At 37.7% G+C, this 14,971-nt stretch overlaps 1 protein-coding gene across 1 annotated transcript in view; it reads right to left on the bottom strand.

Moving 5' to 3' along the window:
* Positions 1-2,231: 2,231 nt before the first annotated feature.
* Positions 2,232-14,971, bottom strand: part of PRTG (protogenin) — a 138,584-nt gene continuing 125,844 nt past the window's right edge. The window contains exons 16-20 of the mRNA XM_069596441.1: positions 8,029-8,211; positions 6,840-6,960; positions 5,408-5,570; positions 3,193-3,297; positions 2,232-2,712 (exon numbers count right to left, since the gene is read on the bottom strand). Coding sequence (XP_069452542.1) covers positions 2,308-2,712; positions 3,193-3,297; positions 5,408-5,570; positions 6,840-6,960; positions 8,029-8,211 — 977 coding nt within the window. The 3' untranslated portion in view covers positions 2,232-2,307. The remainder of the gene's footprint in view (positions 2,713-3,192; positions 3,298-5,407; positions 5,571-6,839; positions 6,961-8,028; positions 8,212-14,971) is intronic.

The following is a 14,971-nucleotide window of genomic DNA, read 5'->3' as shown; positions in this document are numbered from 1 at the left end:
ATAGTTACAGCCTAAAGATCTACAATAACTATGGGCCTATTCATCAAAAACAAAACAAAATACTTTCCTTAAGGACTTCAAATTATCAATTTTAGGCTTTTAAAATGATTCAAATGAATAGCCTCCTAGACAGGATGGATGATGTTTCAACTTTATAGATTTTGTTTGCCTTTTAACGGAAGTTTTAAAAAAATAAAATGAACTCATTGTACTTCTTCCTTTTAGATACTGATAAAAGTTGGCCCCACATACTTTCTACTTACAAGCCCACAAAGATATACCCTGTCAATTTGCCCATGCTTCCATGAGGCAGCTCAAAAGTAACAAAATGTTCCCTGAGTACAGGAAAAAAAAATAACACTAGAACAACTTTAAAAGGAGGTAGTATAAACAGGAGCTATAAAGGCAGGAGCAGCATTTTTCCTTGCCTCAGATTGTTCACCTAAAGCTCTGCTTTTTTGTTTCACCATGAAGCCCATACTTAGATAACTAAATGGAGGACTGTGAATTTAGTTCAGAACTGCATTAACTGGCACTTAATGGTGGTCTGCTTCTGAGCACATCCAATTTGGCACAAAACTACAGGTTGAAAACAACCAAAAAATGTTGTTACCATCAGATACTGGAAAAGAAGATGACAGAGATGGGACAATTATCCAATAATATTTTTTTGTCTTTAGAACACCATTTAACATGACCTCATCCCCAGTCTATAAACAAAGGTTTCAAGGGGGATAAAGATTCCTTTTAAAAAGAGGCTCAAAAGTCATTTCCAGATAATTTGAAGAAATATTTTTTAAAGGATAAGGGGATCCCCTCTCTACACCATGGGTTTAATTCTTTATCATCTCCCACTGCTGGGCACCTAATAGGTAACTGTCTTAAAATTCAGAGGACTATTCTGTGTGGCTAAGTAAACAGTTTACTGATTTCAAACCAGCAAGAGGATTAACTCACTACTGGCGTTAGCATTCCTCACTCACAGCTTCGACACTGAAGGAAGATTAAACCGAGTACCAAATTCTCTTAAGAATTCAAGAATTTTCAACAAACAAGTTAGTAGAGCTCAGAATACTTATCCCTAAACAAAACCTGTATGAAAACAAACCCAAATGCTTTGATAAAACACTGTACATTAAAACAGGTATTGATGAAATCCAAGAAGCTCTTAAGGCAACTTTTGGTACTCTTATCCTGAGCAACTTCATGAATATTAAAAAAGTATAAGGCAAAGAAATTCATAATATATAATGGAAGGCACTGTTGCCGTGATAACCTCAAGCTCATTTTACTGTCTACTGTTGCATTTATCCTCATTATTAATATTGAATGAAACTTTTTTTTCCCTACCCCTTTTGGGCTTCCCTGGTGGCTCAGATGGTAAAGAATCCGCCTGCAATGCAGGAGACCTGGGTCACCAAGCTGGGATTTATACAAAAGAAAACTGCAAACTCTAACTTATTTTCTTTAAAAATCTGTTTTCTGCAAGGCGTTTTGCAACTAATTCTGGAAAGGTTGAGGATGCTTTGCAAACTAAGACAGTGCAGACTTTGGCCAACCATCAGGCAAAGGAACAGGTTGGAAAGGCATGGCTTCCAGGCAGGCTAGGGTGTGGGACACAGCAGATAAAGCGCTCGGACTCTGCCCACAACACAGAAGCCCTTGATACAAGAGGGTTCCCTGTATGCTACTGAACAGTCCCATTCTCAGAAGAGATAGACTTTTTTGTGCTGGTCATTCAGTAAAGTCAACAGCCCACTTTTCTCTTCTCAGTGGTTTCAGTCCTCACAGCTAGAGGTGTTAAATGATCCAAACCATGAAGAGGTCATAGTTTGTTGTTATTGTTGTTTTAACTCAGAGCTTCAGATAAACACTCTTACTCACCTACCTATATGACTCCTTGGATCACACACATGACACATACAGCAACTGAAAACAAAACGCTACTAGGAAGTATCATCGTTTATGCAGCTGAGATCAACTATCACAACGAATGAGGTAACAAAGTTGTCTTCTGAGTTTGCCCTCTGGCAAACTGAGGTAGGTAGTCAGCAAAGGGGCTTTCAAAAGTCTTCCCTTTGCTCCAGTGATATATTTTATAATCCAGTCAAACACCTTGACTGTCTTTTCACATTGCTGACAATGAAACATTCAAAATACGTGAGCTTAAAGATTAAAAAAAAACATTCAAAAAAGGTGAGATACCCAATAAGATACCAAGATACCAAGAGTTTCACAAAAGGCTTTGGCTCTCTGTTCATTGTCCTTCGAACAGACTTAAAGGTGAGAATACCTGGATGTGGCTATCTAGATTGGAAAATCCTTTTTCTCAAAGCAAAGCCTGGCAGGGGCTGGCTGAGAAACTGAAGAGGAAGTTTGCTCAGCACCCAACCGCACTGCAGTCTCTTCACACTTTCTCACCGAGGGGTCCCCACCCAAATCGCTGCCGGTGAAGGAACTGGGGGTTAGGGGTGTGGTACTTATAACTGAGGACAGGTGTATTTCATCATTGGATTCATGGGAGAACCTTCCAGAATCCCCAGTTTCGTGGCTGCCTTCACTGTTGGCTGAATGCTCAGTATCAGCTGCAACACCAAAGGGTCTTGGGAAGCTGGCTGTCTGACCTGGGGAGCTGGGGGAGTCTTCATCGCTGATTAGTATGGTAGTGCCTGGCTGGTAAAGGCAGACCGCTTGAGTAAATCTTCTTTGAGGCTAGGTAAAAATACATAAAACACCATCAGTGATAACAGAGCGCTCTGAAAAATAATAAATCTTGTTTTACATATTTCATATATTCTGAGATAGCAAATCAATGGGGTATGTGGGTGAAAAGTTTATCATCACGAAGGAACTGCCAATGGTTCTCCAAGCAGTGGGAACACATCAGAATTCCTGAGGCAAGTGAAGTGTCAGAAGGCTTCTTCAGTGGTTTTGATGCAGGCTCCTGCCTCAACCCTTTCTCCATTATCCCCCAGCCCCCCCTGAAAACCACAGCTCTGATTACAATTCCAACTGTCATGTCAATCATCAATCCCCAGGTCTTTCCATACAGTCATGCCCCAAATTAATAAAATCATATCCAGAAAGAATACCGAAGTTAAAAAAAAACACTCATTTACATTTTTCTCTTTTTGAAATTATCATCTCACACACCATGAGTATTGAAAGAGTTTTCCCATTTAGGGGAGTTACCTGCTCAGCTTTTATCTTCTTAGAATCTTGGAAAAAGAGCCATTTTTTCTTAGGGGTGTTTTTAACTATAGGACCATAGCTATTAATTATCAGGTCAGTTCCTCCCTGGAGATATTAAAAGAGGAAAATTTCAGTGTATTACAAGTACACAAAATTTTAAAATGTTAAAAGAAAAATATGATCACAGACACTATTATTTCTTCTTTTACACAGTGGCACACAACAACTATGGGGTATTTGTTAGTGATAAAAAAAGATATAATAAGTTTATTCCTAAGAGACAAATGCTGAAGTATTTGGATTGAAGTGTAATAATCCCAAAATTTTTTTTCAAATGACAGGCTGAACAAAAATATATAGCAAGAGATACAGAACTATGAAAAGATACTGACAATTATTTGTGCATTTATTATTTTTCAAATTTTCCACATGACTGAAAACTTTAAAAAGGATTTAGGCAGATAAAAATAGACTCACAGGGCTTCCCTAGTAGTCCAGTGGCTAAGAATCTGCGTGCCAGTGCAGAGGACACAGGTTTGATCCCTGGTCCGGAAAGATCCCACATGCTGCAGAACAACTACTGAGCCTGTGCTCTAGAGCCTGCGAGCCACAGCTCCTGAAGCCTGTGAGCCTTGAGCCTATCCCCTGCAACAAGAAAAGCTACCACAATGCAAAGCCCACACACCACAACCAGAGAGCAGCCCCTGCTTGCTACAACTAGAGGAAGCCCACACGCAGCAATGCAGACCCAGAGCAGTCAAAAGCAATCAATGTTTTAAATGCTATAAAATTTTTTTTTAAAAATGAACCTGCATACCCTCAACAAAATGACGATAGACAGGGGATCAACTCTTGGGCTAATAATCCAAGGGAAGTCAGAGACCTGGCCTCTAAATTGCCCTCTGCTTCACTCAGGCCCCCAACTGTGCTCTGCCTCCTTCACTTTAGATTCTCTCTCTTTCCCATGTCTTCTTCCCCTTTTCACTTCTCCTCAATCCCTTCTCATGTCTATTTACAAGTTAATAATAACACAACAATAATGTATTTTAGTAGTTTTGTGCTTATTTAAAAGTTTTAGGTTCTGATTTTCTAGATTAGTTTGAAATAAGTTAAATGGCTTATGTATCAGAATATAAAAGCTAAATTAAGTTATAACAAAACAGAAAACAGGAATAGCAAAAATCAATTCACTATTATTTACCCATTGCATGTATCATATATAGCACCATGATAGCTAGATACATGCAAACTGCATTTGTTAAATTTAATTGTATAAAATTAAATATTGAAACTTCCCAAAATTCTGTTATATTTTTGATATTCTAGATTTGGGGGAAGGGTTGGATAAGAATGTGTAACAGGATTTGGCAAACTTTTTCCATCAAAGGGCAGAACACATACGGCCTCTGCTTCATTTTTCTCTTTCTCCTTTTTTGTCATCCCAAAACTATCCTTTAAAAATGTAGAAATTATACTTAGCTCAGGATGGCCATACAAAAACAGGCCACGAACTGGCTTGAGCTGGGTTACAGTCTGCAGATACTTTATTTATAACATGCTGGTTATGAGAACTATTTAATAATGCACAATATCTAATGCTGCAATGTGACTAAAAATAATTTTCACTTGGTGTTCATAATGCTTATCACTGTACCACTACTACCAGCAGTGGAAAGGACATGAAATGACATCCTCCAATGAATTTCTTTACTGTATCCAACTTCCTAAGGCCATGAAGAGAAGGATCTTGAAACACCTATTCAGATACTTCATATTTTTTAAAATGTAATTTACATCTGGAATATTCTGATGCTCCATTTAGTTCTAAAATCAAATAAACTAAATTTAGAATGGATTAATAAAAAATGCTCCATCCAGTATATCCAGAACAATCCAGATTATAGTAAATATGGACTGATAACCTTGGTGCCCTTATTTACAATATCTCAGCTCGATATGATCCAAACTAAATGAATTTAGGCTACTTGCTCATTTTTTATTTATCTTTTTCATCTTTTATTCTTTTATCTACCCTATCTTCTTCTCCCCAAATTTTATGCAAGGAAAAATCTGAGTGAAATGGTTTCACATTTCATTATGTGGACTATGGCCATCATACATTTAATATATAATTTTGGGGTAAGATTTTACACATAAAGAGAAGATGAGTGGTGGGAAAGATTACACAGCACAACAGCCCATCAGCTCAGAGTACCTTGGCATCAATGAAGCTATTTGGCATGATCATTGGCATCAAGGACTCTTCATTTTCTATGGCTCCTTCCAGGTTCTTCCCTTCATTTCCACTGGCTCGGGAGGCACTGATACGAGGTAACTGCTGAGTTCCATTCTGGCCTGTCTTGGAGACAGTTGATTTCCTGAAATATTGAATGAAAAGGAAATCTTCTAAGGCAACAAGAAGAGAAAGGCAAATGTACCAAACTTGGTGAAATCTGGGACATTCACAACTTTGCAAACAATGGACTTCCTTAATGCTTGTTTATCAAATATCCTTAGAAATGACTAGATTTTAACTCCAACTCACTGATGCAAACTTTTATGATGGAAGAAAGCTTCTTATTGTTTTTTGGCCCCAATGTCTGTTTATATAAAATTACTTTTTACAAATACTTAGTAAAAGCCTTAATATTTATTTACAAAGTACTATTAATTATTGTTGCTTATTTATAATTTATGTAGAAATTATAATTTTTAAAATCTACATGTTCTCCTTCAGGTCTGCAGATTTTCACACTAACAGAACAATTAATGATGACAAATTTATAGCAGCACTTCTGCAAGATCTGGGCATCACTAAAACAATGTACAGAAAGATTTCATTAAAAAGTTCTTGGGAAACAAGAAAACTGAATAGTAAAATGAAACACACTTGTGTGTACTGTGTTTCTATGCATAAGTACCAAAAACATACAGAATAAACTCTGAAAAACCTCTAACAATAGAGAGTCTAGTGATGGAGATTACCTAAAAACGATGTGTATTTGACTTCAGTTTTTTAATTTAATAGAGAACTTCAAGAAAATAAATGAAGGCAAAAGTCAAAATATAAAAGTTTAGAAACAGACAAATTCCCTGAATGCTGAGAATTTAGCCGAAGTCAAAATCACAGATAAAACTGCCCGACAAAGAGTTTATAGAGAACTAATCCCCAGCTATTACATTTCTTTTAATCCATGTCTGGAGACTCCCAACCATGTGTCCTGTGGTGGTGAGGGTAGAGCTCTCAAGTGACTCAGACATTTCAGGCTACTTAAATATGAAAATAGTCCAGGCAGTAAGGAATTCTCCAATCAGGAGATACATCAGATTAAGCATGTCATTAAAAAAAGAGCCAAAAAAAAAAAAAAAAGCCAAAGGATATACTTTGTGTTTCTCAAAATACCAAGAAAATGAGGACACTAGGTCTTCATTTAAGAATATTTTGTTGGCACAGCAATTTTTTTCAAATGGTGAGAGAATAATCTTCCAGAGTAAGCACATCTCTCTAGCTGCAAGAACTCAAGTAATAAAACATTCATTTTTAAGTGGGAAAATCCCAGTTCCTCTAAAAGGCACTTGATTTTGTTTCTGTGGTTACTGTAATTTAAATGTTAATCAGCTCAACAGCTCTAGCAATGGAAACACACCTGGCTTTACTTCGGTATATCAAGATGAGACCACAGATGAGGATGCAGGTCAAGGCTATGCCAACACCTACAGCAATGCCGGTCATTGATTTTTGGTCCAGATGGTAATAGCCTGAATAAACTAGAAAGGGAAGTACATGTATCAGAATCAATCAAAAAATAAATGACCCCATATATCATAATTCTTAGATATCAGCTTTTCAATAATTTGTCTTCCTCACATAGGAAAACTTTTGACAGTATCCGTGTCTAAGCAAAAAAGATGTATTACTCTTTTATCAGGGAACTTAAAATTGGCTTATCTTCTCATACTGAAGATTCTAAATATGAGTTCTAGATATTATATCAAATATGAACATCAGTTCAAAATTTATAATGCTAAAAGGCACAAGACAAAGATGTTCATTGATGGGCCAAAGATACCTTTCATGTCATATTACCTTAAAAGGAGATGTGCATATTGAAGATAAGTTTTCATTATGTATTTTCATATAACAGTGCTTCTTAAACTTTAATGTGCATAACAGTCACTAAAGGATATGTTAAAGGCAGATTCTGATTCACGAGGTCTAGGGTAAAGCCCATATGCAATTCTGCATGTCTGACAAGTTCCTGGGAGATAGTCACACTGCTGGTCCCTGGACACTTTGACTAGCGAGGTATCTGAGAAGCACATATGAGCTTTGCCCACGACTTTCCCTGATGATATAACAGCTACTATGGCTACCTCCTTCCTGAGCTTAAATCTGACTGCCTTGCCTTTCTCTGTCTCTCTCTCTCTTCCCCTGTGTTCCCCTTAAGACATACACAGCACTGAATGGCTACCCTCTGAAGAACTAAGTGCCCTTAATCCTGCCCAGTTCAGCTGGCATTTCCTCCATTAAAGCTGTCCCTGCCACACCCCGCATCAGCACACAGGCACACCGCCCCAGGGAGGAAGAAAAGGGAGCATCTAGTCCTGCGTCCCAGAACTAGGAGATTCCGAGCTAAGTGTGTCTCCACGTGGGAGTGCAGACAGAGCCATGCGGCTTCCCGTCATGTGAGCCTCACAAGCAACAATTCAAGGGGCTGAGCGTGGGCTCAGGGGTGCGGCCAAGGTAGGAGCAGAAATAAAGCACAGGGGAGCTAGAGAAAAGCACGGGTGTTTTCTTTTCCTTAGGAAAATCAGTGATTACGGCAGCATACAGACCTTTGGCATCAGCAGAATCTAAATGCTTGGGCCTCTGATTTGACTCAGGAGTTTCCTTTGGAAGAACTGCCAGCTCCACAGAATTTGAAAAGGGTCCTTCTCCTACCTCATTGGATGCAGATATTTTGACAATATATATATTTCCTGCCACCAGGTTTTCCAGCAGAGCCATGGTTATTGCTCCTATAAATACATCAATTACAAATTAAATAAACTTTATCTTTTAGTCACTCTTTGACACATTCATGATCCTTTATTTTTAAAGTATTCTTCTGATTATAAAAGTATCACATTTATTGTGGAACACCTGTAAAATAAAAACACATATAAATAAAATAACAATCTCCCATTGTTACCATTTTGGTGTATTTGTGTGTGTGTGTTTATGTATGTACCATACATGTGTAAGTACATATCCACTACACATATTTTTATATCCTAGAGTTTTCATTTAACACTGTGCCCATATATAATCCTTCTCGGTAATTTTAAGAGTAGCATATATTTTTGTTTGTAATTTTAAAAGCAGCACTTTTTTTTACTAAAAAATATAAATAAACACATATTTGTATAATGTTTTACTCTCTACACAGGTATGGATACAAATAGCATTGAAAACATTTTAAAATGGAATATTTCAAACATGGGTAAAGAGAAAATGACACAAAAAACTCAGATTCCACAATTATAATTAGATTTTTTAAATCCAATGTGAGGGACTTCCTTGGTGGTCCAGTGGTTAAGAATCTGCCTTGCAATGGAGGGGATGTGGGTTCCATCTCTGTTGGGGAACTAAGATTCCCCACATGCCACAGAGCAACTGAGCCACCACAACTACTGAAGCCTGTCCGCTCTGGAGACTGAGTTTCACAGCTAGAAGAGTCCAAGCAGTGCAGTGGAAGATGCTGCGTGATGCCACAAAGATCCAGCGTGCTGCAACTAATGCGCGGCACAGCCAAAAATAAAAACGTCCACTTAAAAAAAAAATCCAATGTGAGGCTTTTTGGTTTTTTCTTTTTTGGCCACACCTGTGGCTTGCTGGATCTTAATTCCATGACTACTGATTGATCCTGGGCCACGGCAGTGAAAGCACTGAGAGCTAACCACTGGACTGCCAGGGAAATGGATGAGAGCTGTCTTTTTGTTACCTTTATGAAATGTTTAAACCACTTACAGCAACTGTGATGGATGATTTTGATCTTATTTCTTAAATTAGAAACACAATTATTTCTGAAAGTATGAATATGCTTTTCATCTTCCTCATTATTTTCTCAGATTTCTTGAATATAAACAGGTCAGAAAATGCCAAAGCTATGTAGGAACCTCAGAGTGTTGAAGATCTAGATTAACTAGATTAACCCCAGATTAACTATCAAAATTACCAGTAGCAACATGGCTAGCATCTACTTTTCTCCAGAAGTAGTTATCATTTGAATTTATATATAATATTTGGTATTGAAGGGTACCTTCTCTGATGGCATGACTGCCACGGATTCCTATCTGGGCACTCCTGTTTCTTGAGGGGTCTTTCTGCTCTTGTCCTGCCATGGCATTTAAGTATTTTCTTACAAAGGGGCTCTCACCTTAGGAACTAGCCCTAATGTTAAGAAAGCAGATATAAGAGAAATTCAGCCAGGAAGCTATTCCTGCACTGCATTGGTGGGTGGATATTCACAGGGAAACCTAGCTTCCTTATGGTGCTTTCTTCTCATTTTTTGTGACGCAGGGCACCCTTAAAATAGTTTCAAAGAGCTTAAAACTGCTGGTAGTCCTCACTCACCACCAGCTCAGAGCTGGCTCCTCCAGTGCACTTGCTACAGTAGTATATTTCATTATGCAAGTGAAGTGCGGGTGATCTTAGAGCTGAGGTCATGATTCAGAGGCTGCCTCTGCAGGTCACATGGAGGGAGGCAGCTGTACAAAGTGGAAATTCGAGGAGCTAAAGGTGGTTTGTTTTCCTGTGCTCTGGTTTCAACTTGGCCTGGAGAGAGTGTGAGCTACTTGAGCACACAACTGTTGAATAAACAAACCAAGCTCTATTTAGAATCAGGAAGAGTCTTTCCACTGTTATGTATTCTTAGCCAGGTGAATTAAAAAGCAACAATGTTTGGGACATGTTACAATTAGCTAGAAGGAAGAAAATTTCAATTTCTTCACAGACAGACATATAAATAAATTGCTTCCAATTTATCATATCATACATTTAATTTTAGAGAGTGCTTGGCAAAACCAATCACTACCTAAAATTAAAATTCACTTAAACATTGCAAGCGGATGAGCTGTGTGTGTATGTGTGTGTATGTATGTATGTGTGTGTGTACACATGTTCCCCTTTCTTCCCCAGAAAGTCTTCATTATGAGCACAGTCAAGCCCAAGTACTTAAGTAATCTGATTGTCCCTGTATTCTTTCAGCAAGCAGTCTCAATTCTAGTTGGCATGATTATTTCAATCTCTAGCCTTTTCTATGCATCTGAATCTTTAACTCAACTAGGAGCTTCACAAACCAGACAATGTAACGGGCTCAGCATTGGATCAATGTTGATCAAATCCTGGCATGTTACCAACCAAGTAATTTGCAACTTGGGACACGTCACTGAAGTATACTTTCCTCATGGGGGCAATAATTCCCACCTCATATAATTACTATAAGGATTAAATAAACTACCATGGACAAGCATGTGACACAAGTGTATATGATCAATGAAAGTAAGTCTTTTTCCTCACCTCTGATATTCCCTCTTTCCTTTCTGGAGAACAGAAAATTTTTTCACATTTGCACAACTGAAGGTGGCTAGCATGATGCTTTGTACACAATAATTCTCAGTAAATACCAATTGAACTTATATAAGAATATGAGCCATTTGTTATTAAAGGAATGTTCATTTAAAATATAAAAGCAAAGGGTGAGATTTTGTGGATGAAGAAAAGCTTCAGAATGCAATCTCATACCTTTCTCTCTTCTGTCAACACTAAGTGATTTTTTTCAATTCCAGAGTCTTAACATCATCTCCATACTGATGACTTCTAAGTTATATCCCTAGTCCATACCTCTCCTACGCACTTAACCCTCCCTGCTTACCCAACCTCTCTTACATCTAACAGGCATCTCTAATGTACTAGGCTCAAAACTAAACTTGTGATTTCCTCCATCAATTTTGTTTCTCTTTGTTTTACTTACACACCACATCAACCTGTGGCAAACTGAGGAGACCATTCTTTTAAATTACGTTCTAATAGCTTCTTACAATCTTCCTTATTATCACAGTGACCTTGCCTGATGACGCAGGAGACATAAAAGACGTGGGTTCAATCCCTTGGTTGGGAAGATCCCCTGGAGGCAGACATGGCAACCTACTTCAGTATTCTTGCCTGGAGAATCCCATGGAGAGAGGAGCCTGGCAGGCTACAGTCCATAGGGTTGCAAAGAGTCAGACACGACTGAAGCAACTTAGCACGCAAACCCTCACTAACTCTTACACGGACACCTGAGTATTAAATGGTCTCCCAATTTCTATGCTTACCTCTCTAGAGTCAGTTTTTCAGGTGGGCTGTTTGTTAGGATGCTGACAAAGAAATCCTTTCAAAATGTCAACGATATCAATGTCTTCCATCCCTCTTAGAAAAAGTCTATGGTCCAAAAAGTCTGCCTACAAGATCTTCTCTTGGCTACCTCCCCATCTCATTTCCCACTTCCTATGCTTCCCTTCATTCTAGCCTCCCTGGCCTCCTTGTTGTTCCTCTAAAATGTCAAGCACACTTCTATCTCAGGGTCTCTGCACTTCCCCCAGATATCCATATGGCTGTGCTCAGATGCCATTTCTTTCAAAAGAACTTACTCACCAACTCCACTGCTTTGTTCTTTCCGCTACTGTAGCTTTCTTCATAGCATTTATGACACTACCTGAACATATCTGTTTGTTGCCTGACATGCATGCTCCAATAAGAAAGGGACATTGCTCTGTTCATTGTGGTACTGCCAATGCCTAGAAGAGACCCTGACACATAGCAATCCCTCAATATTTAACAATTCAATAGGTTCTTAATATAAGTAGTCCAATTTATTCAGTAAATATTAAGTTAGATGAACTCCTTTATTGAAGGAAAGGAATTCTTAATAGGAAATAGTGCATAACGTTTCTCAAACTTATTTAGTTATGGAACTTTTTTTTGGAAGCAAGGTACCTTTATCATCTTGGGAAACTAATCTATGAAGAAACTGCTGTAGTAGATAGTAGAGAATTATTTCTCACAGTGCCTTGTAGATTTTAAAATAATTGAGTACTTTGTGCTAATCTACCGCATATCAGGAAGGTAAAGGCTATCATTTCTGACCCACTTTAAATTACACACAAGCATACTTTCACACTGCATTTTTCTAAACCATTTTACCATGTCCCATTTTAGCCACAAATATATCGTTACCAGGAACATTTTTTAAATGTTTGACTAATGAAAAAAACTTGTTCTATTTGGTAATAAATATGTGAATTATACATAAATGTATAAAAACATAATATGTATAAGATAATTAATAGGTATATATGAAAGAGATACTGATATTCTTCCCTTTCCCCCCCTGTATTCTTCTACACTATTACCTTTTCCCAAAGTTGCCATAATTAGGTACTACAGACCACTTTACTTTCTTTTTCTGTAAATGCCATGTTATATTGTTTGCTTTTTGTTTAGAAGTGGGCAACTCAAACTCTTTGTGTTTTTCTCTTTGGAAAAAAAAAACTCAATTACATTTTACTTATATTGTTTTTTTGTTCACTACAAATTACTACCATTAGCTATGAAAAAGGTTCCCTACATTTAACAAAAAAGGTTTTCACTGATAACGTTTCTTAAAATTGCAGAAGCAGCATCATGGCAGAAATGGATTCTCTCTTCTCCATGCACTATTATATAGTTAGAAGAAGTAAAAACCTCCAATTACAATCCATCGATGGTTACTGGGCCATCAGTGAGGCAAAAATACTGCTTTCTGAGCCTTGTCTGAAACTGACAAATGAATGCAATAAAAAGTACCAAAACGAAATACTGTTTCTTTTCAGGAAGGTACACACAAAAAGGTAAAGGAAGTATGTGTTCATGAGATTAAAATTCTTCTACTAGTACTTACAAATAACACTCATTACATCAAGTTAGTCACTTGGACAAATGTTGGGTCAAGAGATCATTTTGGAATTAATTTATGAAAACTGAATTATGTATTTTAAGAATATGGTAGCCAGCTATAGGATGAAGAGTCCTGCACAAATTATGCCTCTATCTCTCCATACCTGTGGGCAGGCTCTACCCACACTAAGATAAGTATGGGCTTGCCTGTCAGTGGGATGTTAGCAAATGTGAATCAGGCAGAGGTCTGATTCTTTGTACGTGGAGCGTCCTACCCTCTCGCTCCCTGATTTTGGAAATCTCTTCATGTTTTTTATGCTACCTGCACTCTGTTGAAACTCTGAGATGGCTAGAACCTCATGAGTGACCTCAGGAGAGACCAACACAAGAACTGCCCAGCTGATCCCAGGCTAAACTGCTGACTCCCAGAGTGTGAGAAAATCAAATGGCTGAATTTTAGAGTGGTGTGCTATTTAGCAATAGATAATGGATAAAATACAAAACTGTATTGCTAGCAGGTACTTATTACTTTTCAGGCTGTTCAGTAACTAGGAAATCACATGCTTAGTGAAAAATATGAATATATAACTACTAGCTACAGTTACCATTTATATGTTTTATAGTTACAAAAAGTGTTCTATATTAATTAATCCACATAAGTGATCTTAAAGTATATTCTCTTAATCGGGTAAATATTCCCCTTAAAAGGTAAAATGTATGTGGAAGTACTTGGCACTGTAAAGTGTTAGATGGCCAACAAACTTCCTTCTCAAAATCCTTCTTAAGCTTTTAATTGCTTGGAAAACTGTTCTTTTCCTAGCATGCATATCTGAATTAAGAAAATATCAAAATCAACTATGAGTGAGTGAAAGTCGCGCAGTTGTGTCCAACTCTTTGCAACTCCATGGATACACAGTCCATGGGATTCTCCAGGCCAGGATACTGGAGTGGGTAGCTGTTCCCTTCTCCAAGGGATCTTCCCAAGTCTCCCACATTACAAGCAGATTCTTTACCAGCTGAGCTGTATTTTAATTTTTAAAAATTTAAGTATCAAAATTATGAAACTATAATATTTATGTGATGATCCAGCCAAAAACTTGTGGGACTTGTCCAAATGAAAAATCTAAAAAGGACATACTATAACAGCATGAAATAAGAATACTGAGTTCTAGAATTCATTTTTTTCTCAGGCAAAATACAGTTGGTATTAAAAAATTTAAATTCAATGTTCCTAAGCCTTAATCGACTTTTCCCTGTACTTAAGTAGACACTGATATTCATATGGGTCAATTTATTTGCATATGGACCATTTTAATAGTTGTACAAAGGTCTTCTCCATTAAACAAGGTCTTCTACCATTGTTTGTTACTCTAATGCAAGACACACAACCACAGGAAATACAGTAGTTACCTGTAACAATTCCTTCTTTCTTACCTTCTCTCTCCCTCTTTAGCTACCAAGCCCTGTTAATCTTACCTCCTCAGTGTCTTTCAACCTCTCTCTCCTTTCCATCTCAATCCTCACCACCTAGTCAAGGCTTCTCTCTTTCCTGGACCACAACAGTCATTTTCTAGTCTGCTTGCATTACTCTTACCCCTACTTCTCCTCTACCAAACCTCTTCTATTCATAATACTCAGAGTGAGCTTCCTGAAGCATGAATTATGCTCATGCTTAAAGTATGTCGATGGCTTCCCAATGTCCCTGTAATAAAACCAAAATCCTTAGTCATTTGTTACTTCATAAATATAAATTCAAAATGAACTCGAGATCCCTCTTTCTCTTTGTTTCCTTATCATTAATAGTCTTAGTCCTCGCGCCCT

The sequence above is a fragment of the Ovis canadensis genome, chromosome 7 (genome assembly GCF_042477335.2).
Source record: "Ovis canadensis isolate MfBH-ARS-UI-01 breed Bighorn chromosome 7, ARS-UI_OviCan_v2, whole genome shotgun sequence".
NCBI lineage: Eukaryota > Metazoa > Chordata > Mammalia > Artiodactyla > Bovidae > Ovis > Ovis canadensis.
Note: the sequence above shows the minus strand (reverse complement) of the source record. Positions and strands in the feature narration are given on the sequence as shown.